At 37.0% G+C, this 15,952-nt stretch overlaps 1 protein-coding gene across 2 annotated transcripts in view; it reads right to left on the bottom strand.

The window, feature by feature from the left end:
* tmem163b (transmembrane protein 163b) overlaps window positions 1-15,952 on the bottom strand; it is a 43,885-nt gene that overhangs the window by 21,072 nt on the left and 6,861 nt on the right. For both annotated transcript variants that reach the window (XM_079889555.1, XM_079889554.1), the window contains exons 3-5: window positions 10,589-10,632; window positions 10,402-10,493; window positions 5,285-5,381 (exon numbers count right to left, since the gene is read on the bottom strand). In XM_079889555.1, the coding sequence (XP_079745681.1) occupies window positions 5,285-5,381; window positions 10,402-10,493; window positions 10,589-10,632 (233 nt within the window). The remainder of the gene's footprint in view (window positions 1-5,284; window positions 5,382-10,401; window positions 10,494-10,588; window positions 10,633-15,952) is intronic.

The raw sequence follows: 15,952 nt of genomic DNA, 5'->3' as shown, positions 1-15,952 counted from the left end.
TAATGAGGTTTAACAATAATATTGTGTACTATAAAATATGGTTACAGTATATACTGCGCAGTATGTAGTATGCTAGTATTCTGAACAGCAAAAGTTGTGGGCTATGTTTAAAATCGAATTCTGTTTGTTTCTTATTTAAAAACAGTATGCAGTACACAACAGTTAACATTTCAAACTGTAGCATACTAAATTGTGACATTATTCCTCACATAAAAAAATGCATACTGTACATTTGCTGCAGTAAACATGTACAGTAATGAGGTTTAACAATAATATTGTGTACTATAAAATATGGTTGCAGTATGTACTGCGCAGTATGTAGTATATTAGTATTCTGAACAGCAAAAGTTGTGGGCTATGTTTAAAATAGAGTACTGTTTGTTTCTTATTTAAAAACAGTATGCAGTATGCAACAGTTAACATTTCAAACTGTAGCATACTAAATTGTGCCATTATTCCTCGCATAAAACTGAAAAAGAAATTACACAAGTAATAAACATGCACAGTAATGGGATTTTTTTGACAATTAAGTTCGCTGAAGTCTATTGCTGCATAATACATACCCTATCAGTATGCGCACTATTATTCCAAACATAGTCAAAGTTATGGGTTATGTTTAGAATGGAAAACTTGAATACTGTTTCCTGTATAAAACAATAGAATGCAGTATATACTACGGTAAACATTTCAAACTGTAGCATACTAAATTGTTGCCACATTTTCATGCACGCAAAAATGTATATACAACAATAGTGTTTTATGGTTTTCAATTAAAAAAACAGTATGCAACAGTAAACAATTCAAACAGTAGCATACTAAATTATTGTCATGACCTCATTAAGTGCACACTTGCTGAATTAAACATGCAAGGTAATCCAGTCTTTTGGTGATAATAGCATAATACTGTCTGATGTCTATTGCTGCATATTTCAGTACATACTTCACAGTGTACTGGTGTGCTAAGTCCAAATCTGAGTATTCAATGCATGCAAGTAATTATAGTATGCATACACTGCAAAACTAGTATGAGAAGCACCTATGAATATGTTAGAAAGCAATATGAATGGCAATAAGGAGCACAGAGTCAATAAAAGGATGAATAGAGTTGCCTTCTCAGCCTAAGAAGAATCATTAAATTTGCACTGCTGGCCTTGCAGACGTGAAAAAATGCAACGATGCAAGGTTCCCACCATCAAACATAACGTCAAACTCACACACACACACAAACGGTCAGTCACTGCATCACATAAAACGGTATGATGGATCTTCTGGCGAGAGAACCTCATCAATATTGATGTCAGGAGGGTGAAGAAAGCAGAAAACAATGAGGTTTGTGTCTCGCGGACAGTGTCGTAGAACAACTCTAACTCTCCCTGACGGGGTTAAAAACGACCTCGTGCCCTCGCATTCATCACAGACCTTGTCTGCCTGCCCACAAACATCCCACAACGTCTCTCTCTGAAAATCTCTGATCATCCATCTCAGCGAGAAATCAGGGATTTGGTAGCAGTCGCACTCTCACTTTTTTTTTTTATGGATGTGTGCCTCTAATGATTGGAGTTTTAACTACATGACCATATAAAACTTGTAAACATCATTATTTAAGGCTATATTTTTGTGTCGTTTTCGTCACTTTCGCAGATGTAGCTGAAAGTGAGAATGTGAGCAGACCATTTATGCGAGATGTTTAATTTATTTTGTCTACAGGCAGAGATTTTCAAGTTTCAAGTTTAATTTATTTATAAAGCACATTTAAAGTGCTGTGCAAAATTGCCTAGGTCCAACACCAACACCAAAATTAAAATAAACATTCACGAGATGTTAAAAGCACAAGAGTACAAATGGGTTTTCCAAATTTTGACAATTTGACAAATCTGGCCTTAGACTATTGGAAAGAAAACATCCAAAATATTCATTTAAGTGTTTGAAATCTACACATGCAAAAAGATAAAGTGTAATAAATACAAATCTTTAAAGGCCGTTTTCTCAAAATTACTTATCTCCATTTCACTTGAATCGACCAAACTTTACAGTTTTATTCCTATCTATATTCTGAAGGTATTTAATGAGGGGTTCGGTCATATATCATTTGCCTAATTTAACACAACATTTCATTCCTAAAAACATGTTTTATTTCTGGCAGTTGACAATATTTCTGATTTATGGAGTGATAAAAAGAGATATTCAAAATCCCCTCAGTAAAAACCTTCAACTCTAATATGTCAACAAAACGAAAACGAGAATTTTGAACCTGATAATGCCTTATTTGCTTACTAAACAACATTTCAGAAAACTTGTAATGCAAACTTTAATGTGGTAGTGATCAATTAACTTGGGAAGTATGTATATCTATTAGTTAAATTCATCAGCCTTATTTTAGCAGGTTCACGACAGGAAGTGCAAATGGCTCAGATGTCTATTACAGGAATTCAGTGGGAAATTGTTGTATTGATTTTATAGCACCTGAAAAACAAGTCAATCTTGCTCAGAAACACGCATGGGATTGCAAAAGGGGGCAGTCCATCTCAAACACCTTGTTCAGAACAGCTTATTAACATTTCATGTGAGAGAGAGAGAGAGAGAGAGAGAGAGAGAGAGAATGTGAGAAAAAAAATAAAAGAGAGAAAAAAGAAGGGGAAGTGTTTCTGACATCAGCAGCAGATGAAGGGAGGGAGAAATATTGGATCTATTTTTAGGCGGCGCTTGTATGCGCCAAAACCAAGCTTTACACGCTGAGACAGGAACAGGAATCCTCCAGAGAGAAGCCAGAGTCCTGATTAAAACATCAGCACAGCGTCTCTCTCTCTCTCTCTCTCTCTCTCTCTCTCTCTCTCTCTCTCTCTCTCTGTGTCTCTCTGTCTCTCTCTCTCTCTCTCTCTCTCTCTCTCTCTCTCTCTCTCTGTCTCCTCCTATTCCTCTGGTTATCGTCTTCTCTTTTACACCCTAATTGTGTTTGCTACACTCTTAAAACAAAAGGTTCCAAAAATGGTTACAATCTCATGCCGTTTGAGAAAATGACATTACAGAACCTTTTAAGTTCCCATGATGTCATAATAGAACCTTTTTTATTTCCCATTATGTCATAATATATACCTTTTAAGTTCCAATTGTCATCATAAAATAATTTTTAGTTCTTTCATAAAACCTTTTTAGTTCTTGTCATGTCATAATATGTTGTTTACTCCTCATTTTATCATGATAGAACCTATTTTAGTTCTCATTACATCATGATGGAACCTTTTTTAGTTCTTATTATGTCATCATAGAACCCTTTTTAAAACTGGTTCTAACAATAGAACCTTTTTAAGCTCCTTTGGTTTTGATGCCAAGAGTGTTTCAGTTTTAAAACTAGTAGCAAGACTCATTACCAAAGTTCATAATGTGCTTTGATTGGTTCTTGATAAAAAAAAGAGAGTTATTTCCTATTTACTTAAATGTTCTTGAATGTTCCAAAAGGTGGATGTGCAGCGATGTCATAGAAGAACCATTTTTAGTAACCCAAAGAACTATTTAGTAAACAGTACTTAAAAGAACCATTTTTGTCTATTTTAATAATCTTAAGTACCTTTTTACACTATAAAGTACCTTTTGTGCAATGGAAAGGTTCCATGGATATTAAAGGTTCTTCGTGGAAACATAAATGTCAAAGCTTGGAAGTAAGTGGAATCTTTACACCAGAGATGCAGTACCAGACCGAAGCTTTAGGTGTCTCATTTCATCACAGGAAGACGAATGGAGAGATGGATTGAGAAAGAGAGCGAGTGATAGTGGAGGGGTAACTGGTTTAGGGAAAACTATTTCCCCTCTTGATGTTGCCTGGCAACAGCGATATCAGACTATTCTAATCTCGTATGTGACTTCACACCTCGTCTCCACCATGTTCATTCAGCTTTACACTTGTGCTGTTTAGCAGGCGCCGTTAGGGAAAACTCACACAACCAGCGACATAAAAAGATGAAGTGTTGGGTTTTTGCGTGTGGAGTCCTTCATCTGAGAGACTCTCTTGAATGGAGTTTACATTCAACGAAAAGCCAGCGGGGAAATAAGATGCGAGAGTATGAATGCTTAGAGCGAATATATGGAAATATATTTAGAAAGTGACTAAATCAAATCAATTAAGCGCTTAGAAAATAGAATAACTGTTAGTCGCAACAATCAACCAACCAACCAATTTGTGAATGAATGAACAAACAAACTAATGAATCAACCACTGGAACTATCAATCAATCAATGCAATGAATAAATCAATGAGTCAGGGAAAGAACTAATTAAAGAAACAACCATTGGAACAATTAATCAACCAATCCAATGAATGAATCAGTGAGTGAATGAATAAACAAATGAATAACCCACTGAAACAATCAATCAACAAATCCATTGAATGAATCAGTGATTGATTGAATGAATAAATAAATAAACCAACCACTAGAAAAATCAATCAACCAATCCAATGAATGAATCAGTGATGAATGAATGAACAAATTAATGAACCAGTGGAACCATCAATCAACAAATCCATTGAATAAATCAGTGAGTGAATGAATGAACAAACAAACAATTATATCAACCACTGGAACCATGGCTGTGTCCGAAATCGCCCCCCATACCCTTAAATAGGGCACTATCTGAGGAGACAGCCATTTGTAGTGGTAATCCCACAATGCACAGCAATGACGAGTGTACAACCGATGTACACTCAGCGGCTAGAGAATACCCATAATGCACTGTGAGAGTTGCACGTCGAATGAATTCCCGCATGAAAACCCGGATCTTAATCATCCATCCGTCCATTTTCCAAACCGCTGGTCCAATGTGGCAACAGCGTAATATCATACAGGTATACATTCCTTTTTAATTGGTTATTAATTAAGGTTTATACATAGTTTCCATGACAGAGTTCAAGATCAATCTTTTCATATTACTACTGGAGCTGCCAGTTTGCTATTATTAAACAGCAAGCACAAAAGCGGCAACCCTTCCGGCGCACTCTGTGTCCGAATTCACTTACTCGTTTTCATTCACTCCTTCAAGTGAACTATATTAGTGGAGTAATGTTGGGAATAGTGAATGAGGGTGTGGGGGAGATTACGATCAATAAATCCAGCGAGTGAATGAACAAACAAACGAACAAACAAATTAATCAACCATTGGAACAATCAACCAATCCAATTAATCAATCAGTCAGCGAATGATCAAACAAACAAACAAACAAATGAATCAACTAATTCCATGAATACATCATTGAGTCAGTGAATGAACAAATGTGTGTTTGTTGTTTTCTTACCACTTCCGGTTGCAATTTTGTGGCGAGATCATGGATCGCTTTCCCCAGGATAGTGATGGCCGACAAGATGAACACGACCCCAAGGATAACGCATGCTCTGGAAAACAAACACACACACACACACAGGCACGTTGAGTAACCCACAGCATCAATTCAACAGATGCTTTATTGAGTTCACGGTCTAATTCCCCTCCTGAGTCTGAGTCAGTTAATAAAACACGACTCTGAAGCTTCTGCTCGCTTTAGTGCCTCGTTCTCATTAGTCCTGTCAAGCCCGCCGTTTATAAATGACGAGGGCTGTCGTTCTCTAATTAAGCCTGGTTAATAGGCGAGATCTGTTCCACTATTTACTCAGCCGCAGGGGTAGCTGGGTTAAATCTGGTGAAGTTTTGGTGCCGTTCTGCTCTGTTTCTCACACGCGGGTCGTAAAAGGCTTTGCGAGCTCAGTCTGTTTAATCTGCTTTTTGGTTAGTGATAAATTAATCAAAACAAACAAACAAACACACACAGCTACAGTCTCCGGAGATCAAATTAAAATTAAATTAAGACATGCAGATTAATATAATCTAGTTTATCTAGCAATCAGGCCAAGGAGGAACCCCACCGATGCTGTAGAGACGCTTGTCTGCTAGGTGGATCATGTTTGTTTTGACAGGCGACTGAATGTATTAAGTGTGTTCTAAATATTTGTATCAATACATACATAAATTAAAATACATATTCAATAAAAGTGCAATCTAAAAAGCTGCGAACTTGCATTTTATTAGAAACTTAACGAAAGCGTTTTCTTTTAGGCATAACATGGCAATCGCTCGGATCTGCACCAAAACAATCGCTCCGAGATCGCCTGAACGAGGTGGTCTCGGCCCGATTCTGAGTGAGCACATTAGTTATCACAGTTGAAAACCAAAAGAGCACCTCTTCATCTTAAAATGTTGTGTAATTGCGGTTTTTCGTGTGAGAATGGTGTCCCGATGAAGCCGTGATTCCTGCTCTAGCTGCATTATAACATTTGTATAGTGTTTGAGTGTGTCTTGACGCTGTTAATTTCTAGACAGCGCTGGGAGATCCAGAGAGCTAGCAATGTATAAGTGTGAAAACACAGTAACTGCAACTCCATAGCAACCACATAGCAACACTTTAGCAACCACTCAGAACACTTTAGTAACCACATAGAAAAACACTAACAACCACATAGCAACACTCTAGGAACTGCTTAGAACACTTTATTATTCCCAAAGCAACTCCCTAGCAACCACTCTAGCATTGAACTTGCATGCACACAGAACACATTAATTCTACCTAGAAACACCCTAGCAATCACTCAGAACACATAAGAAACACACTAACAACCACTTAGAAACACTAGCAACAGCTCAAAACACTTAGTAACTCCATGCCAACTCCCTAGCAACCACTTAGTTGCTAGTGGTTCAATTCACCTTCAACCACCTTCAATTCACTCAAAGCAACCTTAGCAACCACTTTAGCACTGACCTTGCATTCACACAGAACACATTAACATCTACCCTTACAACCAATCAGAACACCTTAGTGACCACATAGCAACTCCCAAAGCACCACCCAAAACACCCTAGCAAGCAATTCCTGATTGTGTAAAACCTTTAGTCAATCCTGGCCCTAAAGGACCTTTAGGCTCTTTACCTATATTTGATAACACTAATTTATTTGTTGATCAAACTCTTTTCAGCAGATTGTCAAACAAGAAAATTCGCTCAATTCTTAACAAGGATCAGATTTCTTGTGTAAGCTTTTGGAACAACAAATTTGATAATAATATAGTATGGGAAGATTTCTGGCTCCTTCAGAAAAAGTTATTTTTATCTAATAAAGTTGTTGAAGAATCTTTTAAAATTATTCATAATTGCTATCCAGTTAATTATAATTTTGCTAAATTTAATAATAGTATCTCCCCCTTGTGCACCTTTTGTCATCAGGTTGATGAGACAATTACTCATTTATTTTGGGAATGTATGTATTGCAAAATATTTTGGGTTGACTTTTCAAATTTTGTTAAAAGATATCTGTCTTTAAACTTTTGTATAAATCAAAAAAATTTGTTTTTTGGTGACTCTCTGAAAGTAGACCCTTATCATTTTAAATTTATTCTCAACTTATTACTTTTTCGTGCCAAATATTATATTCACAAGTGTAAGTTTTCAAAGAAAACTCCTTCTTTTTTCATTTTTAAGAAAGATTTTGATATATATTTGAACTCCTTGAGGAATTCTAAAAACTCTGTATTGTTTATATGTTCATTTATTGCTCATTCATGGTTGTTTTGTATTTGTTATTGCATAATGAAAAAAAAAATAAAAAAAAATTAATGTGTTCCAGTGATCACAAAAAAAAAAAAAATACCCTAGCAATCACTTAGCAATGCCATAGAAACCATGCATAACACAATAACATCCACCTAGCAACACTCTATCAACCACTCAGAAAACTTTAGTCCTCCTATAGTAACTCACTAACAGCCACTCTAGCATTGGTCTTGCATCCACACAGAACACACTAACATCTACTTAGCAATGCCCTAGATACCAATCAGAACACCTTTGTGTCCACAAAGCAACTCCCAAAGAACCACCCAAAACACCCTAGCAATCACTTAGCAACACCCTAGAAACAATGCATAACATAATAACATTCACCTAGCAACACTCTAGCAACCACTCAGAACACTTTAGCCACCCCATAGCAACTCCCTAACAACTACTCTAGCATTGGTCTTGCATCCACACAGAACACACTAACATCTACCTAGCAACGCCCTAGATACCAATCAGAACACCTTAGTATCCACAAAGCAACTCCCAAAGAACCACCAAAAACACACCTAGTAATCACTTAGCAATGCCCTAGAAACCATGCAGAACACAATAACATCCACCTAGCAACACTCTAGCAACCACTCAGAACACTTTAGTCATCCCATAGCAACTGCCTAACAACCACTCAGAACAAACTAACAACCACCTAGCAACAACTCAGAACACCTTAGCAACTTGCATAGAATCGCCTTGGCACTGTTTTTTTACACCAGTAAGCACCACTAATATGTTTTTTAAAATGCAGAGATCTATTTGTAAGTCACTATTCTCGAACAGTAAGAGCCTGTAGTGTTTTACAGTGTAAGACTCTACTAGTCTAGTAGATATGTCATCTCGCTAATGCAGCCTGCGTTATGATGTAATCTGTCTCCACGGCGATCCACATCCCAGCAGATTCCCCAAGGGACCGCGGCTCACAGCTTCACCGGCATGCGCATTAGAAATGGATTCATTACGTGTGTGTGTGTGTGTGTGTGTGTCTGTACTGTACGTATGCTACAGGTCTGAGTGTGCTGCTGTCTAGCACACTTCTGCCTTTGTCCTCTCTTTCTCCGCTTCCTCTGCTTTCATTCCCTTCACAAAGCCCTTCTGCCATCTCTATTGTGTCTTTTCAGCCGATAAGGGACGCCGAACACAGAGAGAGACTGTCTAAAGACATGAAACCCAGAGCAGGGCCACTTCACGGGGGACCAGAGAGTCTGTCTGCCGGGCCTCCATCCATCAAACCTGGTGGTCTTTAGGAAACGTCAACCTGCTTTAACCTGCTGAGGTAAATTATGCTAGTTTACAAGGATCAGCGCATCTGAAAACATTCATTAAATGATCGTTTTAATGGCTATGGTTTGGTTAGGTAATTTATTGCGTGCTCGTTCGCCCAGTAATGTTCTCCTACAGCCGAGGAACATGTCAAAATCTCAACATCGTTACCTTGAAAGATCAATCTGACCTTCTGCTCTCCTTGTTGCCCAGAAACAACATCTAATTGGCTATCCAGAATCCCCACAGAGCACAAACAATGGCTGCATCAGAAATCACATACTATATAGAAGGCAAAAAACAGTATTTGTCCGAATTCACAGAACTCAAGTAACCAGATGACCTTCTTCTTCCGGCGAGATTCTGAAGTGTGCGTACGATGGGCACTTTAATATCCCATGAGAACACGGGAGAGGATTTTTGAATGACAGTGAAGCGATGTAACTGATGCGGGAAGGTCACATGATAATGACAGCATGGCGAATGTAGTACGTCCAGATTACATTCATACTACACACATTCATACTATATAGAACGTACAGTCGTAAAGTAATTACTTGTTCAAAATAAAAGAGTATGCGATTTCGGTCGCACCCTATGGCCCGTTCCATGCGTTCACGTCCCATTCCCCACATTTTCTTTAAAGGTCCCGTTCTTCGTGATCCCATGTTTCAAACTTTAGTTAGTGTGTAATGTTGCTGTTAGAGCATAAATAATATCTGTAAAATTATAAAGCTCAAAGTTCAATGCCAAGCGAGATATTTTATTTAACAGAAGTCGACTACAGTGAACGGCTCGTTTGGACTACACCCCTCTACTTCCTTCTTTAGTGATGTCACTAGAACCGTTTTTTGACTAACCTCTGCCCACAGGAATGCTCCCTCAACTCTACTGGCTACTTGCGCACTTCTAATAACTTACTGTGTTTACTCAGCTCTTACGTGATTTTCTGAAGTAAAACTGACTCTTCATCTTTTGTGTGATGTACAATAAACTTTATTAAACTCATCAGTACATGTTTGATCATCATTCAGACAGCAGACTTGTAGGCTATTAATAAATAATGGATACATAGCCTACAAGCAGATGACAAATTCGTTATAATAACCGTAATTAAACTACTAAACTATAGCTGTTTCATCTCTATACAGCACTCTGACTCTGTAGGCATTACTGTCCGACTCGAAATGAACGCCGTTACTGAGAGTTTCTGATATTATCATCGAGATGAAATTGTCCTGAGAGACTGAGCGCGAGCTCGTGAAGCTCCGCCCCCTGTGTCGTCCAGCAGCAGCTTATTTGCATTTAAAGGGCACACACTAAAACAGCGCGTTTTTCTGTGCCCCCAAAAATGACAATTTAAACATGCTGTAAAAAATTATCTGTGGGGTATTTTGAGCTGAAACTTCACATACACACTCTGGGGACATCAGAGATTTATTTTACATCTTGTGAAAAGGGGCATAATACGGGACCTTTAATCAAGGAATGATCACATATACTCACATGTATTCTCTGTGCGCCGAATGGACGGCCGCGGCGTTACTGTATCGCCAAATCACGATAATGGAGGACAGGACGTCGAGAGTAGCGTCAAACTGCAAACGAATGAACAACAGAGATAAAGAGAAGCGTTAAAACATTAACGACTATTAAATAATGAACATTTAAATATATCAAGTGTGAGACTTACAGCAAACCCAAACGCTGATGCACTATGCCGCATTATAGAAACAGCTGCAAAAGAAATGAGAAAAAGTTAGTTCACATGAAGATGGTTTCAACTTTAAATTTGAAGTATTTAATCTTTTTAAATTTAGTTGGACAAACTTTAAATGTGAAGTGTTTATTAAAATAGTATTATTATTATTTTTAAATAAATGAAATATTTAATTGGTTGGACAAACATTTTTTAAGTGTGATTTATTTAAGTGAAAAAAATGTGAAGTGTTTATCTTTTAAACATAATTTTATTTAATAAATTATATAAATTAGTTCAAATATTTTACAATTAAAATAGTCCATTATTTGGAAAAACTTGAAATGTATGTAAATAAATAAATAAAAACATTTTACAATAAAAAATATAAAACGTTAGTTAGTCAGACAAACAGATTAACATCCCTTAAACATCTAAAAATTATACCAGCAATGGAAATGTTGTGAATTAATGAGCATTTTAATTCCTCTTTGCTTTTCACAGCCTGTACCCAATGACTAACCACTCCAGCATTCAGGCAACTGTATATTGTAAATAATGATTTTGATAAGTGTTTGTCTCAAATATACACCTAAACATTATATATATATGCATTCCTCTCCTGTAAAGCTGTGCGTCTGAATGATTTCCAGAAGCTAAAGTGTCCCGGATCAGATTTCATCTCTTCACACTGTGATGTCAGCACATGGTGTGGATCTGAGCTACCCAAACAGCACTGTGGCTCATGTCCAGTTATCGACCTAATATTGACCTCTAATGCACCTGAATCCTCTATCCTGAGACTGGATGAGCGATCCGAGATATTCCATCCACCTCTACAGGGTCAGCCAAACTCTCAAAGGTACCCAGATCTGCTTTTCAGGGCTGTTTGTGCTTCTATTTCCCAATTGATTGTACAGTACAGCAGTAAAGAAGTTTGAGTGTAGTATGGTACAGTATAGTTTAAATGTGGTGCAGAAGAATCAGAACATTCCCCTAACGTTAGCATATGGTTCCCGTTTGGTTATCAATTCCTAATGTTCTAAAAATTTTCTCTATTTCTTTTATAACCACGAATTAGGAACCAAAAATTGTCAGCTGGGATGAAATTAAGGTGATGTTGCAAACGTCCAGTCTTGCCAGAGTTGCATTCAGTACAAATCATACAGCATTAGGCCAGTTCACACCATGGAAGATAACTATGACAATAAAGTTTTGGTGTGAACATGCCTTTAGTCAAAGTTTGCACACACATTCAAATGGCAAAAGTCATTACTCAAAAACAAACACACACACACACTCTCTGTTCCTCAGAAACCCTGTTAAAAATGAATAACGGAGCTGCTGCGGCATGAGATTAAAGATTTAGCAGTTTCTAAATATAAATTCTGTTCCTTTTAGAGAAATCCACTCTGTTTTAGACGACTCGCGCCGGCCGATTTCAAGTCCTCAAGAGGCCAAGCTCAAGAAACACATCGACACTGTCAATAAAACATCTATAATCGGTGCAGTCATTCATTGTCCTACAGAATCCCATCGGACACGCTCTAAAGAACCACACACATTGTCTCGTGAACAACGTCTACATCTTAATCTTACGACGAACTTCAGGAGTTTAGTTGTACCACATGCAGAGCATCTTGGGTAACAGGAAAGGATTTATGGAGAGTTGTGTATCTGCGGAAAGCTGAAACCATTCCCTGCTCATTAAGAAGTCATATTTATGCTGATTTTCAAGTGAAGTCAGCAGCTTCTACAAGGAGTGCTGATACTGCGGCCCGAGCCGATCAAGAAAATTATGAAGCTTGAAAAACCGTAGGATATCGTAGGATCACAATGAAGAAATGTGTGTATCCAGGATTACTGGCGAGAAATCAGCTTCAATCTGTCACAGATGCAGACTTAACTAACAAGCCAGCTAACAGGGAATGTTCTCAGAAGTTATGAATAAACGTTCTTCCAGTAACATTAATAGAACGTTCGTTCAACGTTATCGGGTCTTTAATAATGTTCCCAAAACGTTAGCACAAAGACATATATCATTTATGGAATGTTTTTTGCTGAAACATTTTAGTTGGACATTCGTCTGATTGTTTCAGAATGTCCAGAGGACATTCAAAAGTAACATTCCCATAATGCTTCCAAAACGCTAAAATGGAAGGTTCCCTTAACGTGTGTATTACCAAGAGAGAGAGAGAGAGAAAAAAGAAGTTTTTAAAACCTTTGACATATGTTCAGAGATCATAATGGAAACATTGGCCCTTAATGTGATTTAGTTTTAGTTTTTGTTTGGTATTAAACTGAAATTGTAGTATGCACAGTGTGATTTGTAGTGTAAAAAAAAGTCAATGTTGCAAAAACTCGCAATTTCAAGGTTAAATCTCACAATTCTGAGAGAAATAGTCAGAATTGCAAGATATAAAAACTCAATTCTGACTTTTTTCATGCAATTGTGAGTTTATATCTCACAATTCAAACTTTTTCTCAGAATTGTGAGATTTAACCTCTGTACTGCGAGATATAAAATCACAGTTTTGGGCAAAAAATTCAGAATTATGAGATATAAACTTGAAATTAGGAGTTGTAAAGTCCAAATTGCGAGATATAAACGCACAATTTTGAGGAAAAAAGTCCTAATCGTGAGATATAAACACAATTTTGAGAAAAAAATTCAGAATTGTTAGATATAACCTCGAAATTGTGAGTTATAAAGTCCGAATTGCGAGATATAAACTCACAATTTTGAGAAAAAAAGTCAGAATTGTGAGATACAAACTCAAAATTGTGAGTTATAAAGTCAGAATTGCGAGATATAAACTCACAATTTTGAGAAAAAAGTCAGAGTTCTGAGATATAAACACGAAATTCCAAGTTATAAAGTCTGTACTGCGAGATATGTAATCACAATTTTGGGCAAAAAATTCAGAATTGTGAGATATAAACTCGAAAATAGGAGTTATAAAGTCCAAATTGCGAGATATAAACTCACAATTTTGAGGAAAAAAGTCAGAATTGTGAGATATAAACTTGAAATTGCGATTTATAAAGTCTGTACTGCGAGATATAAAATCACAGTTTTGGGCAAAAAATTCAGAATTATGAGATATAAACTTGAAATTAGGAGTTGTAAAGTCCAAATTGCGAGATATAAACAATTTTGAGGAAAAAAGTCCTAATTGTGAGATATAAACACAATTTTGAGAAAAAAATTCAGAATTGTTAGATATAAACTCGAAATTGTGAGCTATAAAGTCCGAATTGCGAGATATAAACTCAAAATTGTGAGAAAAAAAGTCAGAATTCTGAGATACAAACTCAAAATTGTGAGTTATAAAGTCCGAATTGCAAGATATAAACTCACAATTTTGAGAAAAAAAGTCCGAATTGTGAGATATAAACTCGAAATTGTGAGTTATAAAGTCCGAATTGTGAGATATAAACTCTATAAACTGAACTTTTTTACTCAAAAACTTGCTATTTTGATAGCTATTGCGCAATTTATCGTAACTCATCAAGCTGCGGCACCAAAAGATTTGTCTGGTAACATTTTTATCTTAGTTACTTTTGGACCCTGTTTTTGTAGAATTTCTCGAAACGTTGCTTATTGTTGGCTGTTAGATTTGGTTACGTTTTATATGGCGTTTGTCACATGACCGTTAGCGTTCTCTTCGCACATTCATGTTGCACGTTTCACCGCGCAAACTTGCACAACTCATACAGTGCTCTGACAAAAAATATCACAACACTAATTTCGTGAGAACGTGTAAAATCTATTTCATTCCAGTTTGTTACACGCATCGCACTGTGAGTGAACATGCTGCTGCTATGCGGCAACGACCGCGTTGTGACAGTTATTCTCAGATGTATCAGTGGCGCATGATGTATAAAACTCTTTGAAGATCTTGTCCTTGACTGCTCAAGGAAGCTAGCCTTGTGCTTTCTTTAAGGTGTTTTTTTGTGTGTGTGTGTCTGTGAAAATAGGGCAGAATCTTTATAGCTGGTGAGTTGCAGAATGTTGAAATCCAACACAACAGCTGCTAAAAAAAAACCTGTCTTCCGCTCGGTCTGTCTTTTTGACACACACAAAAGCATCCTCACACACACACAAACCAAAACAGGGAATGTGATCTAGTTTCTGTGTCAGAGTTGGTGAATACATTTGCATGTTGTTATCACTTACAGGACATTTTCAAGAAACAGTTCTGCAGTCTCATGAAAGACTTTTGACTGGTCAATGTTGTTGCTATGATACTACTAAAACTAATGGTATTGCTAATTCCTGTAGCAACTTTCTACATGCTTAAATAGTAATAGTTGAATAAATAGTTTGTCTTTGTGGTTTTTAATTGGTTATGTTAATTAATCCTGTGTGTATTTAAGCCCTGAGTTTCTTTAGGTTCAGTGACCACACCCACACACCCATGTACAACAACACACCGTAAAACGAATACGTTAAAGCTAATAAATTAGTATATTTTAGTTGATATCAGATCCTAAAACAAATTTTAATAAAAGTGCTAACATTAATACTAAAACTGAAATGTTAGCTTGAGCAGATTTCAGTTACAATACTATAAAACCTATAGCCTACTATTGCTAACACTAATGCTAATTGTAATGTTATTGCTAACACTAATGTTTGTAATGTTAATGCTAAAACTAATATGTTAAAGCTAACATATTAAGATATTCCATTCCAGTAGATATTCCTCAATCCTCAGACTGTTTACCAACTCTGAAACTGTGACTTTTTTTAGCTTTTCGTCTAGTTGTTTTCACAAACCCGTTTACTTGACTCACTTGATGTTTTAAAAAAACAGAGGAGGTGCAGAGAGGGCAAAGCACCCTCCACCTCTCTCTCTCTCTCTATCTCTCTCTCTCTCTCTCTCTGTCTTCCATCTTTTATTTTTAGACACGGGGCTCTATGGGAGTTGGCATGCTGGCTTTTACAGGCTGGTAGTGCTGAATGCATTAATATGAGAGTGAACTACCCCTCCTCTATCTGTGACCTCTCCTCGCAGTGTGATATTTACATTCTGTGCCGCAAGAAAATCTTCCACACACACACACACACACACATACTAATTTAGTTTTCTTCAGTTTGAAGTCAGTAAATCCTCCAAGAACAGACATTTAAACAAATTTCGTTGCAGCAAACAGCGCTTATTTCCCCGCAGCAGATGCATTTCTAGACATGTTTATTAAGTTTGGAGGTATGCGAGCGCATTTGTGCGAGTGTGTGAAGCAGAAGACACTCTGTCGCTGAGAGCGTGTTAATTGGCTGCACTGGAAGCTTCGAGACATCTGGGAATTCAGATCTCACAGTCTGGCATATATTAGACCATTTCTCTTCTTCTC

Source organism: Squalius cephalus (genome assembly GCF_949319135.1).
Source record: "Squalius cephalus genome assembly, chromosome: 13".
Classification (NCBI taxonomy): domain Eukaryota; kingdom Metazoa; phylum Chordata; class Actinopteri; order Cypriniformes; family Leuciscidae; genus Squalius; species Squalius cephalus.
This window is presented reverse-complemented; position numbering and strand designations above follow the sequence as displayed.